At 49.3% G+C, this 15926-nt stretch overlaps 1 protein-coding gene across 3 annotated transcripts in view; it reads right to left on the bottom strand.

The window, feature by feature from the left end:
- Positions 1-15926, bottom strand: part of pcnx1 (pecanex 1) — a 78806-nt gene that overhangs the window by 62385 nt on the left and 495 nt on the right. For all 3 annotated transcript variants that reach the window (XR_005037831.1, XM_036955352.1, XM_036955351.1), the window contains exons 2-5: positions 13475-13689; positions 9340-9445; positions 8688-8730; positions 876-2717 (exon numbers count right to left, since the gene is read on the bottom strand). Coding sequence is in view for 2 of the 3 variants with exons in the window: in XM_036955352.1 (XP_036811247.1) it covers positions 876-2717; positions 8688-8730; positions 9340-9445; positions 13475-13689 (2206 nt within the window). In the remaining variant the exon portion in view is untranslated. The remainder of the gene's footprint in view (positions 1-875; positions 2718-8687; positions 8731-9339; positions 9446-13474; positions 13690-15926) is intronic.

Raw genomic sequence — 15926 nt, 5'->3', positions numbered from 1 at the left:
CCCAGAAACCCACTAAACTATAACCCTAGAAACCCACTAAACTATAACCCCTAGAAACCCCCTAAACTATAACCCACTAAACTATAACCCTAGAAACCCCCTAAACTATAACCCCAGAAACCAACTAAACTATAACCCTAGAAACCCACTAAACTATAACCCCTAGAAACCCCCTAAACTATAACCCACTAAACTATAACCCTAGAAACCCCCTAAACTATAACCCACTAAACTATAACCCTAGAAACCCCCTAAACTATAACCCACTAAACTATAACCCCTAGAAACCCCCTAAACTATAACCCCTAGAAACCCACTAAACTATAACCCTAGAAACCCCCTAAACTATAACCCCTAGAAACCCCCTAAACTATAACCCCTAGAAACCCCCTAAACTATAACCCCTAGAAACCCCCTAAACTATAACCCTAGAAACCCCCTAAACTATAACCCTAGATACCCACTAAACTATAACCCTACATACCCACTAAACTATAACCCTAGATACCCACTAAACTATAACCCTAGATACTCACTAAACTATAACCCTAGATACTCACTAAACTATAACCCTAGAAACCCCCTAAACTATAACCCCTAGAAACCCCCTAAACTATAACCCTAGAAACCCCCTAAACTATAACCCACTAAACTATAACCCTAGAAACCCCCTAAACTATAACCCCAGAAACCCACTAAACTATAACCCTGGATACCCACTAAACTATAACCCTAGAAACCCCCTAAACTATAACCCCAGAAACCCCCTAAACTATAACCCCTAGAAACCCACTAAACTATAACCCTGGATACCCACTAAACTATAAGCCTGGATACCCAGGGTTACCCACTAAACTATAACCCTAGAAACCCACCTCGTGAAGGGCAGGCGGTGGGAGTGTCCAGGGGCTCTGAAGAGAAGGCTGTCTGGCTGGGTAGACTATTCCTGGACCTGGTTACTGACTCCAGCTGTGAGGCCCTGCCCAATAGGGACGCAGCGTCCAGGACCTCCCCCTCTTTGGCTTCCAGGTCAGATTTGGAGGTGGTGAGGGGTCGGAGCCCGGCGGCGGGGGCCCCCAGGCGGTGGGCGTCGTTAAGGCAGGCGGACGCCGCCGTGCCGCTGTCCAGGCTCAGCACCCGGGCGTGGGTTTTGGCGCTGCCCGTGCTGGGTGTCCGACCAGAGGTGCGCCGCTTGCCTCTTCCCCCGGCCCTCCCTCCCCCCGTCTCATATTCAGCCTGGGCTTTCTGTGAAGAGGAGGAGGTGGAGGCTGTGGTGGCGGCTGTGTGGGAGTGGCTGTGCTTGACTTTCAGGGCACGGTAGCGTCCCTCGGGGGAGTGGCAGGAGTGGGAAGTGGTGGAGGAGGAGGAGTCCGTGCTGAAGTGATGTGATTGGGTGGACTGAAGGCTGGAGGCACAGCTAAGGTCACTGGCTTCGCTCCACTCCTCCTCCTCACCCCCGGCAGCGAATACCGCACTGCGCGGCTTGGCCATGCCGCGCAAAGACACGTAGTCCCGGTGACGGCTGGCATCGAAGCTGCTCGCCCGTTTCTTACCGGTCCGGCGGCGCCCGCTGTTGCGCCCGGCTCCCAAGGAGGAAGAAGTTCGTTGGACGAGGTTGGCGGATTTCACGTCCTCTTTCTCTCCTCTCCCCCGGTCCTGTTCCCTGCTGGCTGTGCAGGCCGAGCCGTCAGCACTGGTCCTCATGCTACTACTGTAGGAGGGGCCTGCTGGAGGCTCCTGGCCCGAGGCTGGGGGGTTGGTGATGGAGGGGGAGGTGGCGGAGGAGGAGGGCTGTTTGGCTGTTAGCTCATTGGCATGAGGGTTCTTATTAGCCTCCCTGGAAGGCAGGCTGTTCAGTCCTCTTGAGATGCTAGAACCAAGGCTGGACCCCAGAGTAGAAGTCCTGCCCTCCCCTGTCGAGGTGGACCCGGGCCCAGTAGCAGCAGCCTCCCCACCTCCCCTCTCCCTCCCGATCCCGCGCTGCTCATCCCCTGACAGGGACAGTAAACTCTCCACGTGCGTGGAGCTGGTCTGCTCGCTGTGGAAGCTGCTGACGGTGCTGTTGGTGTCTCTGTCCGTCCCGCTGCAGTAACTCTCTGTGGAGCCGCTGCTACGTGTGCTCAGGCTGCGGAGGCTGTCTGCACTGACCTTCCCCCCACCACCACCCTGGTCGGCCTGGTACAAACCTGACCCCCCCTCCCCTGCCAGCCCTAGCCTGCAGGATTCCTGCTGGTGTCTGTAGCAGGCTGTAGAGCAGCCAGAGGTAGAGGCCTGGTCCGGATGCTGCTGGCAGAGCCTTTCAGCCGCAGCCCCCTCCGTAGTCCCCTGTCCTCCAGCTTCAGCCCCTGGCCGCCGGGGTCTGGCAGCTTCCAGCTCACACACCGGGTCCAGGCCCCCTCTCCAAGGAGGGGGGTAGAGGCTGAAGTCAGCTGAGGGCAGGGAGGGGTCGGGGAAGGCTGATCCAGCAGAGCTGGAGGTGCGGGGTAGACCTCGGGTACGAGGCTCCTTCCTGAAGGACTGGGAGTGTAACCCAGGGGTGTGAGCCGACCCCTCTGTGTCGCAAGAGGACATGGATTGGCTGAAGGGGTGGGAGGCGGAGCCACAATGGTTTGCAGGGTCGCAGGAGAGCTCGGAGGGGCCAAGGGAGGTGGAGGGCTGCATGGAGGCGAAGGAGTGGCTGGAGACAAGGCAGTAAATCTTTGGGTCAGACATCATGTCTGGAGGGGAGGAAAGGAGATCAATTAGTGGAGTTCTCTTCTATGTGATCAATTAGTGGAGTTCTCTTCTATGTGATCAATTAGTGGAGTTCTCTTCTATGTGATCAATTAGTGGAGTTCTCTTCTATGTGATCAATTAGTGGAGTTCTCTTCTATGTGATCAATTAGTGGAGTTCTCTTCTATGTGATCAATTAGTGGAGTTCTCTTCTATGTGATCAATTAGTGAAGTTCTCTTCTATGTGATCAATTAGTGAAGTTCTCTTCTATGTGATCAATTAGTGAAGTTCTCTTCTATGTGATCAATTAGTGAAGTTCTCTTCTATGTGATCAATTAGTGAAGTTCTCTTCTATGTGATCAATTAGTGAAGTTCTCTTCTATGTGATCAATTAGTGAAGTTCTCTTCTATGTGATCAATTAGTGGAGTTCTCTTCTATGTGATCAATTAGTGGAGTTCTGTTCTCAGGTCTGTTCTACAGTGGGGCAAAAAAGTATTTAGTCAGCCACCAATTGTGCAAGTTCTCCCACTTAAAAAGATGGGGGGGGGGGGCTGTAATTTTCATCATAGGTACACTTCAACTATGACAGACAACATGAGAAGAAAAAAAATAATCAAGAAAATCACATTGTAGGATTTTTAATGAATTTCTTTGCGAATTATGGTGGAAAATAAGTATTTGGTCACCTACAAATAAGCAAGATTTCTGGCTCTCAAAGACCTGTAACAACTTCTTTAAGAGGCTCCTCTGTCCTCCACGCGTTACCTGTATTAATGGCACCTGTTTGAACTTATCAGTATAAAAGACACCTGTCCACAACCTCAAACAGTGAGGGAGAGAGAGGAGACCGAGGGACGGACAGAGGAGACAGAGAGAGAGAGGAGACGGAGAGAGAGAGAGAGGAGACGGAGAGAGAGGGGACGGAGAGAGAGAGAGGGGACGGAGAGAGAGAGAGGGGACGGAGAGAGAGAGAGAGGGGACGGAGAGAGAGAGAGAGGGGACGGAGAGAGAGAGAGGGGACGGAGAGAGAGAGAGGGGACGGAGAGAGAGAGAGGGGACGGAGAGAGAGAGAGGGGACGGAGACAGAGGGACGGAGACAGAGGGACGGAGACAGAGGGACGGAGACAGAGGGACGGAGACAGAGGGACGGAGACAGAGGGACGGAGACAGAGGGACGGAGACAGAGGGACGGAGACAGAGGGACGGAGAGAGGAGACAGAGGGACGGAGAGAGGAGAGGTGCAGTGGAATCTGTTGTGTTATAGGGTCAGCCAAAATAGTACGCGCCCCTGGAGCAAATAAGGGTTGAGTGCCTTGCTCAAGGGCAGAGGCGTTTCACCTTCTCGGCTTGGGGATTCGAACCAGCAACCTTGCAGTTACTGGTCCAACGCTCTAACCGCTAGGCTACCTGCCTCCCTGTTTGTCCTATGTGAAGACAGTGAAGACACAGCTTGAGAGCTAAAAAAAACAATTGAACTGTAGTGGCAAAGGTCTGTTTTAAGAGCATCTCTATAACTCTATTGGCCCATCCTAGTACAGCAGTCTCCTCTATTGGCCCATCCTAGTACAGCAGTCTCCTCTATTGGCCCATCCTAGTACAGCAGTCTCCTCTATTGGCCCATCCTAGTACAGCAGTCTCCTCTATTGGCCCATCCTAGTACAGCAGTCTCCTCTATTGGCCCATCCTAGTACAGCAGTCTCCTCTATTGGCCCATCCTAGTACAGCAGTCTGTGTCAGGCAGTGTCTGTGTCAGGCAGTGTCTGTGTCAGGCAGTGTCTGTGTCAGGCAGTGTCTGTGTCAGGCAGTGTCTGTGTCAGGCAGTGTCTGTGTCAGGCAGTGTCTGTGTCAGGCAGTGTCTGTGTCAGGCAGTGTCTGTGTCAGGCAGAGTCTGTGTCAGGCAGTCTGTGTCAGGCAGTCTGTGTCAGGCAGTCTGTGTCAGGCAGTCTGTGTCAGGCAGTCTGTGTCAGGCAGTCTGAAGATTAGATATCCTGCCACGTGTTAACAAGGTAACCTTGTTTAAACAGAGTTCTCATATGTTTTCAAGTCTTGAGGAAAGTCTCTCTCCTGAGGAAAACAAAAACAGTCCAAAACACGAGTCCAAGAAAACATTAACTAACACAACAAATATGATAACATGATTTCACAAGAGCTCTTTCTCCAAGAGACCAGAGGATTTTCAGTCAGTGGTTGCCCTGAGTAAGGCGAAGATTCAGTTCGACACGGATTCAAAATTGCACACACATTCAAAGTGGACGGCAGTGTTACGTTAGATGTTGTTTATTTGCTTGGGTTTGAATCCCAACCTAAGTCAGACTCTGTTTACTTGGGTTTAAATCCCAACCTAAGACAGACTCTGTAATGGACAGTGTTTACTTGGGTTTAAATCCCAACCTAAGTCAGACTCTGTGTTTACTTGGGTTTGAATCCCAACCTAAGTCAGACTGTGTTTACTTGGGTTTGAATCCCAACCTAAGTCAGACTGTGTTTACTTGGGTTTGAATCCCAACCTAAGACAGACTCTGTAATGGACAGTGTTTACTTGGGTTTAAATCCCAACCTAAGACAGACTCTGTGTCTACTTGGGTTTGAATCCCAACCTAAGTCAGACTCTGTGTTTACTTGGGTTTGAATCCCAACCTAAGTCAGACTGTGTTTACTTGGGTTTGAATCCCAACCTAAGTCAGACTGTGTTTACTTGGGTTTGAATCCCAACCTAAGTCAGACTGTGTTTACTTGGGTTTGAATCCCAACCTAAGTCAACCTAAGTCAGACTCTGTGTTTACTTGGGGTTTGAATCCCAACCTAAGTCAGACTGTGTTTACTTGGGTTTGAATCCCAACCTAAGTCAGACTCTGTAATGGACAGTGTTTACTTGGGTTTAAATCCCAACCTAAGTCAGACTCTGTAATGGACAGTGTTTACTTGGGTTTGAATCCCAACCTAAGTCAGACTCTGTAATGGACAGTGTTTTCTTGGGTTTGAATCCCAACCTAAGACAGACTGTGTGTTTACTTGGGTTTGAATCCCAACCTAAGTCAGACTCTGTTCACTTGGGTTTGAATCCCAACCCTAAGTCAGACTCTGTAATGGACAGTGTTTACTTGGGTTTGAATCCCAACCGAAATCACTCTAACGGACAGTAAGCGGAGGCTGGTCCTCAGGGGGAGGGAGAATAAACCGCTCAGCCCCCTGGGCTGTATCAAATGGAACACTATTCCCTATAGAGTGCACTGCTTTTCACCGTGAGCCCTGCATGTAGTTCACTTTATAAGGGTGGCCATTTGGGACAGAGCCCTGGTCAAACTTCAGCTCTGGCCTCTTCTCTTTCTGCCGACCCGATCAGAGAGGAGACAGAGAGCTAATTAGAACGGTGTTGAGCGAACATGTTGAATAATTCAAACAATGCAGTGGCTCTGGCTGACACACAATGGACCCCAGAGTCGCCTCACTCCGACACTCCACCCAATGGACCTGGACTGCAACTGGAACTACAGAGGGTTCATTTGTCTAGAAAGCCCTCTGTCTTTCAACAGACCACTCCAGTGACTGATTAGCTGGCTGGCTGGCAAGCCATACGACTAGGGGAGGGACAACGCCAGCCATACGACTAGGGGAGGGACAACGCCAGCCATACGACTAGGGGAGGGACGAAGCCAGCCATACGACTAGGGGAGGGACAACGCCAGCCATACGACTAGGGGAGGGACAACGCCAGCCATACGACTAGGGGAGGGACAACGCCAGCCATACGACTAGGGGGGGGGGGGGACAACGCCAGCCATACGACTAGGGGGGGGACAACGCCAGCCATACGACTAGGGGAGGGACGAAGCCATACGACTAGGGGAGGGACGAAGCCAGCCATACGACTAGGGGAGGGACGAAGCCATACGACTAGGGGAGGGACGAAGCCATACGACTAGGGGAGGGACGAAGCCATACGACTAGGGGAGGGACGAAGCCATACGACTAGGGGAGGGACGAAGCCATACGACTAGGGGAGGGACGAAGCCATACGACTAGGGGAGGGACGAAGCCATACGACTAGGGGAGGGACGAAGCCATACGACTAGGGGAGGGACGAAGCCATACGACTAGGGGAGGGACGAAGCCATACGACTAGGGGAGGGACGAAGCCATACGACTAGGGGAGGGACGAAGCCATACGACTAGGGGAGGGACGAAGCCATACGACTAGGGGAGGGACGAAGCCATACGACTAGGGGAGTGACGAAGCCATACGACTAGGGGAGTGACCAAGCCATACGACTAGGGGAGGGACCAAGCCATACGACTAGGGGAGGGACCAAGCCATACGACTAGGGGAGGGACCAAGCCATACGACTAGGGGAGGGACCAAGCCATACGACTAGGGGAGGGACCAAGCCATACGACTAGGGGAGGGACCAAGCCATACGACTAGGGGAGGGACCAAGCCATACGACTAGGGGAGGGACCAAGCCATACGACTAGGGGAGGGACCAAGCCATACGACTAGGGGAGGGACAAAGCCATACGACTAGGGGAGGGACAAAGCCATACGACTAGGGGAGGGACAAAGCCATACGACTAGGGGAGGGACAAAGCCATACGACTAGGGGAGGGACAAAGCCATACGACTACAGGGGACAAAGCCATACGACTACAGGGGACAAAGCCATACAACTACAGGGGACAACGCCATACAACTACAGAGGACAACGCCATACAACTACAGAGGACAACGCCATACAACTACAGAGGACAACGCCATACAACTACAGAGGACAACGCCATACAACTACAGAGGACAAAGCCATACAACTACAGAGGACAAAGCCATACAACTACAGGGGACAACGCCATACAACTACAGAGAACAACGCCATACAACTACAGAGAACAAAGCCATACAACTACAGAGGACAACGCCATACAACTACAGGGGACAACGCCATACAACTACAGGGGACAAAGCCATACAACTACAGAGGACAACGCCATACAACTACAGGGGACAACGCCATACAACTACAGAGGACAACGCCATACAACTACAGGGGACAAAGCCATACAACTACAGGGGACAAAGCCATACAACTACAGAGGACAAAGCCATACAACTACAGGGGACAAAGCCATACAACTACAGAGGACAACGCCATACAACTACAGAGGACAACGCCATACAACTACAGGGGACAACGCCATACAACTACAGAGGACAACGCCATACAACTACAGGGGACAAAGCCATACAACTACAGGGGACAAAGCCATACAACTACAGAGGACAACGCCATACAACTACAGGGGACAAAGCCATACAACTACAGAGAACAAAGCCATACAACTACAGGGGACAACGCCATACAACTACAGAGGACAACGCCATACAACTACAGGGGACAAAGCCATACAACTACAGAGGACAACGCCATACAACTACAGGGGACAAAGCCATACAACTACAGAGGACAAAGCCATACAACTACAGGGGACAACGCCATACAACTACAGAGGACAACGCCATACAACTACAGGGGACAAAGCCATACAACTACAGAGGACAAAGCCATACAACTACAGAGAACAAAGCCATACAACTACAGGGGACAAAGCCATACAACTACAGAGAACAAAGCCATACAACTACAGAGGACAACGCCATACAACTACAGGGGACAAAGCCATACAACTACAGAGGACAACGCCATACAACTACAGAGGACAAAGCCATACAACTACAGGGGACAACGCCATACAACTACAACTCTCGTCTTTCACCCTATTTTGTCGTACACATGCCAGTCATGACTTGCAGAAAAGCCCAGCTGAAGTTGAGGGAGAAGGCCGAGAGTAGTTTAGACGTCTTTCAACGGCTCTTCTCAGAATATCAGGTAAATGCATCGCACAACAAACTGTCGCCTCACAGTCGTTGGGACCCAATCAGGTGTCGAAGGCTGAGGAATGAGAGCGGCGGTGGCTGTTACCTTTGGCTGTCGTGGTTCCTCCATGACCGTTGGCGGACGCAATCTGAAAGGTGGGAGGAGAGCTACTTATCAAGACATAAGAGACATAAAACAATACCTTCCTAGATCAGTAACCTTTTCAGGACGTCAAAACTTTAAAATGTTGAAGAATAGAACATCTTAGAGGACCACGATGGAAATAACCCTGTGGCATATGTAGTATATTTTATCCTCTGTCATTTTTTATACACGTAATGTCTCCGGCTAGAGCAGACTACTGCTTCCAGTATCAAATCAATCCCCCCAAAATACAAATTACACAGGAGAGAGAAGCATTAGACTGTCTCACCTGGTGGCAGGAGTCCATCCCAACATTCTGTCTCACCTGGTGGCAGGAGTCCATCCCAACATTCTGTCTCACCTGGTGACCGGAGTCCATCCCAACATTCTGTCTCACCTGGTGACCGGAGTCCATCCCAACATTCTGTCTCACCTGGTGGCAGGAGTCCATCCCAACATTCTGTCTCACCTGGTGGCAGGAGTCCATCCCAACATTCTGTCTCACCTGGTGACCGGAGTCCATCCCAACATTCTGTCTCACCTGGTGACCGGAGTCCATCCCAACATTCTGTCTCACCTGGTGACCGGAGTCCATCCCAACATTCTGTCTCACCTGGTGACCGGAGTCCATCCCTGTATAAGAGTTTCTGGAGCTGCAGTCTACTGGTGGAGTCTCGTCTCGAATGAAGTCTGCCATCTCTAGACCCCCACCAGGGTCCCTACACACACACACACACTCCCATTAGGAAAACGTGGTAATGGACATTTGACCAGAAGCATTTTAACTAACTGGATATTTGACACATTGACCTGACTCATATGCATTGGGTGTGTAACCTGGTTAGGCTGCTCAGAATGAGATGGTCATTCATCTTAACAGGACATGAACATCTGCAGGATGCAACAGAGCGAGGTCCTTCTTACCGAATTCTGATGTGCACTTTGAAGATGTTAAGCATAAGTGTACAACACTTACTTTCCTTCGGCCAACAAGACGAGTAACAAACAGCAACATCACTATTCTGTGTCAACCTACTATCCCCCCCATAGTAGAAACGTTGACCTATTCTACTGGTCAGCTTGTCCAGAAAGAAATAGTGTCAACCTACTATCCCCCCCTTAGTAAAGAAAGTGTCAACCTACTACCCCCCCCCCCTAGTAGAAGCGTTGACCTATTCTACTGGTCAGCTTGTCCAGAAAGAAAGTGTCAAATCCACTATCCCCCCCTTAGTAAAGAAATAGCCTATTCCAAACAAACTCTAAAAGCAAACAGTTGTGGGAAGATAAATCCCAAATTCATCCAACCAGCAGGCACGCCTAGCCTACACCAACAAAATAACCGGCAAAAGATCCGAATGTTTAAAAACTATTATTTAGTTATATTTAGAAGCACGCTAAAATGTTTGTTCCCGTAATGTAATTAGTGGTAAGACACTGTGCCCGAAAGAGCACCGCACATGCGAGCGGTTTCCACGTGACAAGAAAGAAGGGAGACCGAAAGATGCAACAACTATCACGGGTTGCTAATATGACTTGGATTGAAGTTTGGCTACTGGACAAAGAAAGAAAGTTGTTTTTCGAAAACCAAATGAACATGAGAGAAATAGGCTACTGGGTTACGGGCAACATTCGCACTGAGCTAAAGGGTAGAGCTGCCGCTTTCAAGGTGCGGGACTCTAACCCAAAGGTTATAAGAAATCCCGCCTTGCCCTGCGACGAACCATCAAACAGGCAAAGCGTCAATACAGGGCTAAGATTGAATCATCCTACACCGGATCCGACGCTGGTCTTATGTGGCAGGGCTTGCATACCATTACAGATTACAAAAGGGAAGCACAGCCGCGAGCTGCCCAGTGACACGAGCCTACCAGACGAGCTAAATCACTTCTATAATCGCTTCGAGGCAAGCAACACTGAGGCATGCATGAGAGCATCAGCTGTTCCGGGCGACTGTGTGATCCCGCTCTCCGTAGCCGACGTGAGTAAGACCTTTAAACAGGTCAACATACACAAAGCTGCGGGGCCAGACGGATTACCAGGACGTGTGCTCCGGGCATGTGCTGACCAACTGACAGGTGTCTTTACTGACATTTTCAACATGTCCCTGATTGAGTCTGTAATACCAACATGTTTCAAGCAGACCACCATAGTCCCTGTGCCCAAGAACACAAAGGCAACCTGCCTACAAGACTACAGACCTGTAGCACTCACGTCTGTAGCCATGAAGTGCTTTGAACGGCTGGTAATGGCTCACATCAGCACCATTATCCCAGAAACCCGAGACCCACTCCAATTTGCATACCACCCCAACAGATCCACAGATGATGCAATCTCTATTGCACTCCACACTGCCCTTTCCTACCTGGACAAAAGGAAACACCGACATGAGAATGTTATTCATTGACTACAGTTCAGCGTTCAACACCATAGCTTAGTGATGAGCTTTGACGGCACTAAGGACCCTGGGACTAAACACCTCCTTCTGCAAATTGATCCTGGACTTCCTGACGGGCCGCCCCCCAGGTGGTGAGGGTAGGTAGCAACACATGTGCCACGTTGATCCTCAACACTGGAGCTCCCCAGGGGTGCGTGTTCAGTCCCATCACAGAGAGTCAGGACACCCGTTTAACATCCCATCTGAAAGACGGCACCCTACACAGGGATATGTCCCCAATCACTGCCCATGACAGTAATAGCTTAAGCATACTGTAGATTCAAATGATCAGTTCCAGGCGCCAAAGCTGTCAGTTGGGACACTTGGAGCTCTGACTATTTTAGCAAATAGCAGGCTACTGCTGTGGAGGAGGGTAACACACAGACTCAGCTACTGCTGTGGAGGAGGGTAACAACACACTGACTCAGCTACTGCTGTGGAGGAGGGTAACAACACACAGACTCAGCTACTGCTGTGGAGGAGGGTAACAACACACTGACTCAGCTACTGCTGTGGAGGAGGGTAACAACACACTGACTCAGCTACTGCTGTGGAGGAGAGTAACACACTGACTCAGCTACTGCTGTGGAGGAGGGTAACACACTGACTCAGCTACTGCTGTGGAGGAGGGTAACACACAGACTCAGCTACTGCTGTGGAGGAGGGTAACACACAGACTCAGCTACTGCTGTGGAGGAGGGTAACACACAGACTCAGCTACTGCTGTGGAGGAGGGTAACACACAGACTCAGCTACTGCTGTGGAGGAGGGTAACAACACACTGACTCAGCTACTGCTGTGGAGGAGGGTAACACACTGACTCAGCTACTGCTGTGGAGGGTAACACACAGACTCAGCTACTGCTGTGGAGGAGGGTAACACACTGACTCAGCTACTGCTGTGGAGGAGGGTAACACACTGACTCAGCTACTGCTGTGGAGGAGGGTAACACACAGACTCAGCTACTGCTGTGGAGGAGGGTAACAACACACTGACTCAGCTACTGCTGTGGAGGAGGGTAACAACACACTGACTCAGCTACTGCTGTGGTAGAGGGTAACACACTGACTCAGCTACTGCTGTGGAGGAGGGTAACAACACACTGACTCAGCTACTGCTGTGGTAGAGGGTAACACACTGACTCAGCTACTGCTGTGGAGGAGGGTAACACAGACTCAGCTACTGCTGTGGAGGAGGGTAACAACACACTGACTCAGCTACTGCTGTGGTAGAGGGTAACACACTGACTCAGCTACTGCTGTGGAGGAGGGTAACACAGACTCAGCTACTGCTGTGGAGGAGGGTAACACACAGACTCAGCTACTGCTGTGGAGGAGGGTAACAACACACTGACTCAGCTACTGCTGTGGAGGAGGGCTCTCATTTCTCCCTTATTTTTCTTAGCATCCTGCTCCCCAGTCCACTCCAAGCTGCTCTGCTTTGGTCTCCTTCAGGAATGTGAGAATGATTCACTCTACAGGGGTTTGGGCAGTAAGTTAACAAGTCGCGACCTCACACATTAGGTTTCGTTGTTTCTAAAAATGTGAACTATTTCCACCGACAAAAATATGTGTGACTGACAAAACCAGTCTCTTTCCTCACTGGTCTTGTGGCCTTGAGGTGAAGAGGTAGCTTGCTAGCTGAATTGATCGGCACTGCAAACATACATGCGAAACATGCTCAGTCCCCGTCTCCACAACAACAGATTTGACCCTTTGACCCTGGCCCACAAACACCTAGCTTACTTCACACCACCAGAGAAAATTAAATCCATGATTCATCTCTGATGTTAGGGTCAGGTCAGGTGCCCAAGTATCCAATAAACCACAGCCCCTAGAAGATAATAGATGGGGTATGCTTGCCATTTAGTGATAAAAAAAAAAACACTTTTCTGAAAACAATGTGTGTCCTTGCTTCAGCCATCTAAAAAAAAGTATGTTTATGATAGTGAAAAGTTAGAGTAACAATATCTACCCCCACCAACATCAACTCTGAACCGGAGAGCTCACTAAAGGCATCAAGCATGCTTCAGTTCGACATCAACCCTGAACCGGAGAGCTCACTGAAGGCATCAAGCATGCTTCAGTTCGGCTGACGCCTAGCCGGTCTCGGCTAGCCAAACCCAACGATACTCCCTAACAATACCTTTGCTTGAAAAACGAGGGGGGGGGAAAGCAAAGCAGCACTGTTCGTCCATGTTAAGATGCCGAAGCCAGTCCCCAAAATAGTCAGAATTCATCTAAGATAACTCAAGAAATCCTGTCATTCATTCGGATGTTTTTCGGCTGGGTTGCATGACGACGCCTTAACTGACCCTGGTCCATTACTGTCCTCCTGACGTGTGGCGTCTCCCTCGTTGGCCCCCTCGCTGCTGGTTCTGTTGCTCTCTTTCTCCTTGGCCCGGTGCTCCACCACCTCTCCCTCGTCCAGGGCATGATGCAGCCGGTAGTTCACAGTCTTCAGCAGCAGGAACATACCAGCGATCACACCACAGTAGATCCCTACTATCACCATGGTGGGCGGGAGTGCCTGGAAGACACACATTTGACATTTATATTTGAGTAATTTTAGCAGACACTCTACATACAGAGCAATTTAAAAGTAGCGCGTTCAACTACAACTACAATAAAACTTGATTGTCCATCCAAGGACTGATGTTTGCTTTCTTTCAATAGTAGAACACAAATACAACTTAGAACCCCCTCCCCCCCTAAAAGACAAGTGCTATTTACATAGTCTTTCCCCCCTCCAGTAAATGAGAGTCAGCGTTTTGTTAACTGACCAGCCATCGAACCCGGGTTGTCTGCAAGACTGTGTTAGCTCAGAGAGCTAGCAGGTTTCCAGGTCTTGTGAAAAGTGATTAGTCATCATAGTGGTAAATGGAGTCATCACGTCAGTATAGTGAACAACCTCCGCTATATTCCCATTACAGATTGTTGTATTTAACTAGGCAAGTCAGTTTAAGAACAAATTCGTATTTTCAATGACAGCCTACCGGGGAACAGTGGGTTAACTGACGTGTTCAGGGGGCAGAACAACAGATGTTTAACCTTGTCAGCTCAGGGATTTAATCTAGCAACCTTTCGGTTACTGGGCCAACGCTCTAACCACCAGGCTACCTGCCACCCATGTTCAGTCAGTAAATGTATTTATTAGCCTATGGGTAACACCAGTGATGCTCAGTCTCTCTCTCTCAGAGCATTCAGAAAAATCACACTATTTATACCCTCCCTGTCACACATTCTGACTTAAATCAAAGCACTTGGTATACAGATAGCAGGCAGCCTAGTGGTTAGAGCACTGGGCCAGTAACCCAAAAGTCCCCCGAGCTGACAAGGTACAAATCTGTCCCTCTGCCCCTGAACAAGGCAGTTAACCCCGCTGTTCCTAGGCCGTCATTGTAAATAATAATTTGTTCTTCACTGACTTGCCTAGTTAAATAGGTCAAATAAAATTTAAAAAATATCCTGAGTTAAATCAAAGCACTTGGAATACATATCCTGACTTGAGTCAAAGCAAAACCATTGCTAATCGATCACAGATCTGGCCTAATTACACAACACCAAGCAAACTGGACTGAGTAACATTTCAATTGGAAACAGCTGTAACTATAGCCCCTCAATATTGAAAGTGAGGCACATATAAAATGCTGTTTTAAAGATCACTCATTTACATTTGGTTTTGCAGGTAGTGTTTACAGTAACGTGATGTTTGTGGGGCAGGAATATTTGACTGTGCAGAAGTTTGTAATCTATCCTACTCTCCAACCATTCCAAAATATCGTTGTTGTTTTGTTTCATGACAACATTTCCTAGAAGTCTGTTTTTTGTGCTGGCTTGCTGACAAGATGGGTCAGCTTGAATATCTGGTAGATCTTGCCACCAGTATACGAGAGACAAGACATACATTGTTAGCTAATAATAGACTGAGATAGATCGCTGTCAATGTGGCTTGGGGCGGTGGGGGTGCGAAGGTTGCAAACATAATATCTGTTTTCTATTAATTAGCTATCTTTGTTGTTTATGTACAACAGACGTATTAGCCACGACTTGTTGCCCGGGGGTTTGGTTAGTCAAACCTGGTCGAGCTTAAAGTATTTCCCTCAATCTGATTTTTTTTTTTAATGGACAATGTAAAATGTGGTCAGCTAACAATGACAGATGGCGGAATAAAATGTCACACCTGACAACAAAACATAGCGGTGAACCTGAAAACAAGGAGCGAACAGTTACGTCCGCTGGTATTTATTTTGTTGTATTCGAGGGAAACATTTAGATCTCAAACAAAGAATACCTAGCAACCTAGCTAGTTATCTAGGTAACGTTAACTAGATAGCTAAATAGCAAGTTGGCTAACCTTACTAGCCAACGGTTAGCTGTTAGCATTAGCATCCGCGGTTTGGCTAGTTGGCTAACCTTACTAGCCAACGGTATAGCTGTTAGCATTAGCGGTTTGGCTAGTTGGCTAACCTTACTAGCCAACGGTATAGCTGTTAGCATTAGCGGTTTGGCTAGTTGGCTAACCTTACTAGCCAACGGTATAGCTGTTAGCATTAGCATCCGCGGTTTGGCTAGTTGGCTAACCTTACTAGCCAACGGTATAGCTGTTAGCATTAGCGGTTTGGCTAGTTGGCTAACCTTACTAGCCAACGGTATAGCTGTTAGCATTAGCGGTTTGGCTAGCATGACATTACAGCCAGGGAAGATCCTCTAACGGTAAACCCAGACTTGCTTTGCTGAGATTGGATATCATGTTAATACACACAC

The sequence above is a fragment of the Oncorhynchus mykiss genome, chromosome 19 (assembly GCF_013265735.2).
Source record: "Oncorhynchus mykiss isolate Arlee chromosome 19, USDA_OmykA_1.1, whole genome shotgun sequence".
Taxonomy (NCBI): domain Eukaryota; kingdom Metazoa; phylum Chordata; class Actinopteri; order Salmoniformes; family Salmonidae; genus Oncorhynchus; species Oncorhynchus mykiss.
Note: the sequence above shows the minus strand (reverse complement) of the source record. Positions and strands in the feature narration are given on the sequence as shown.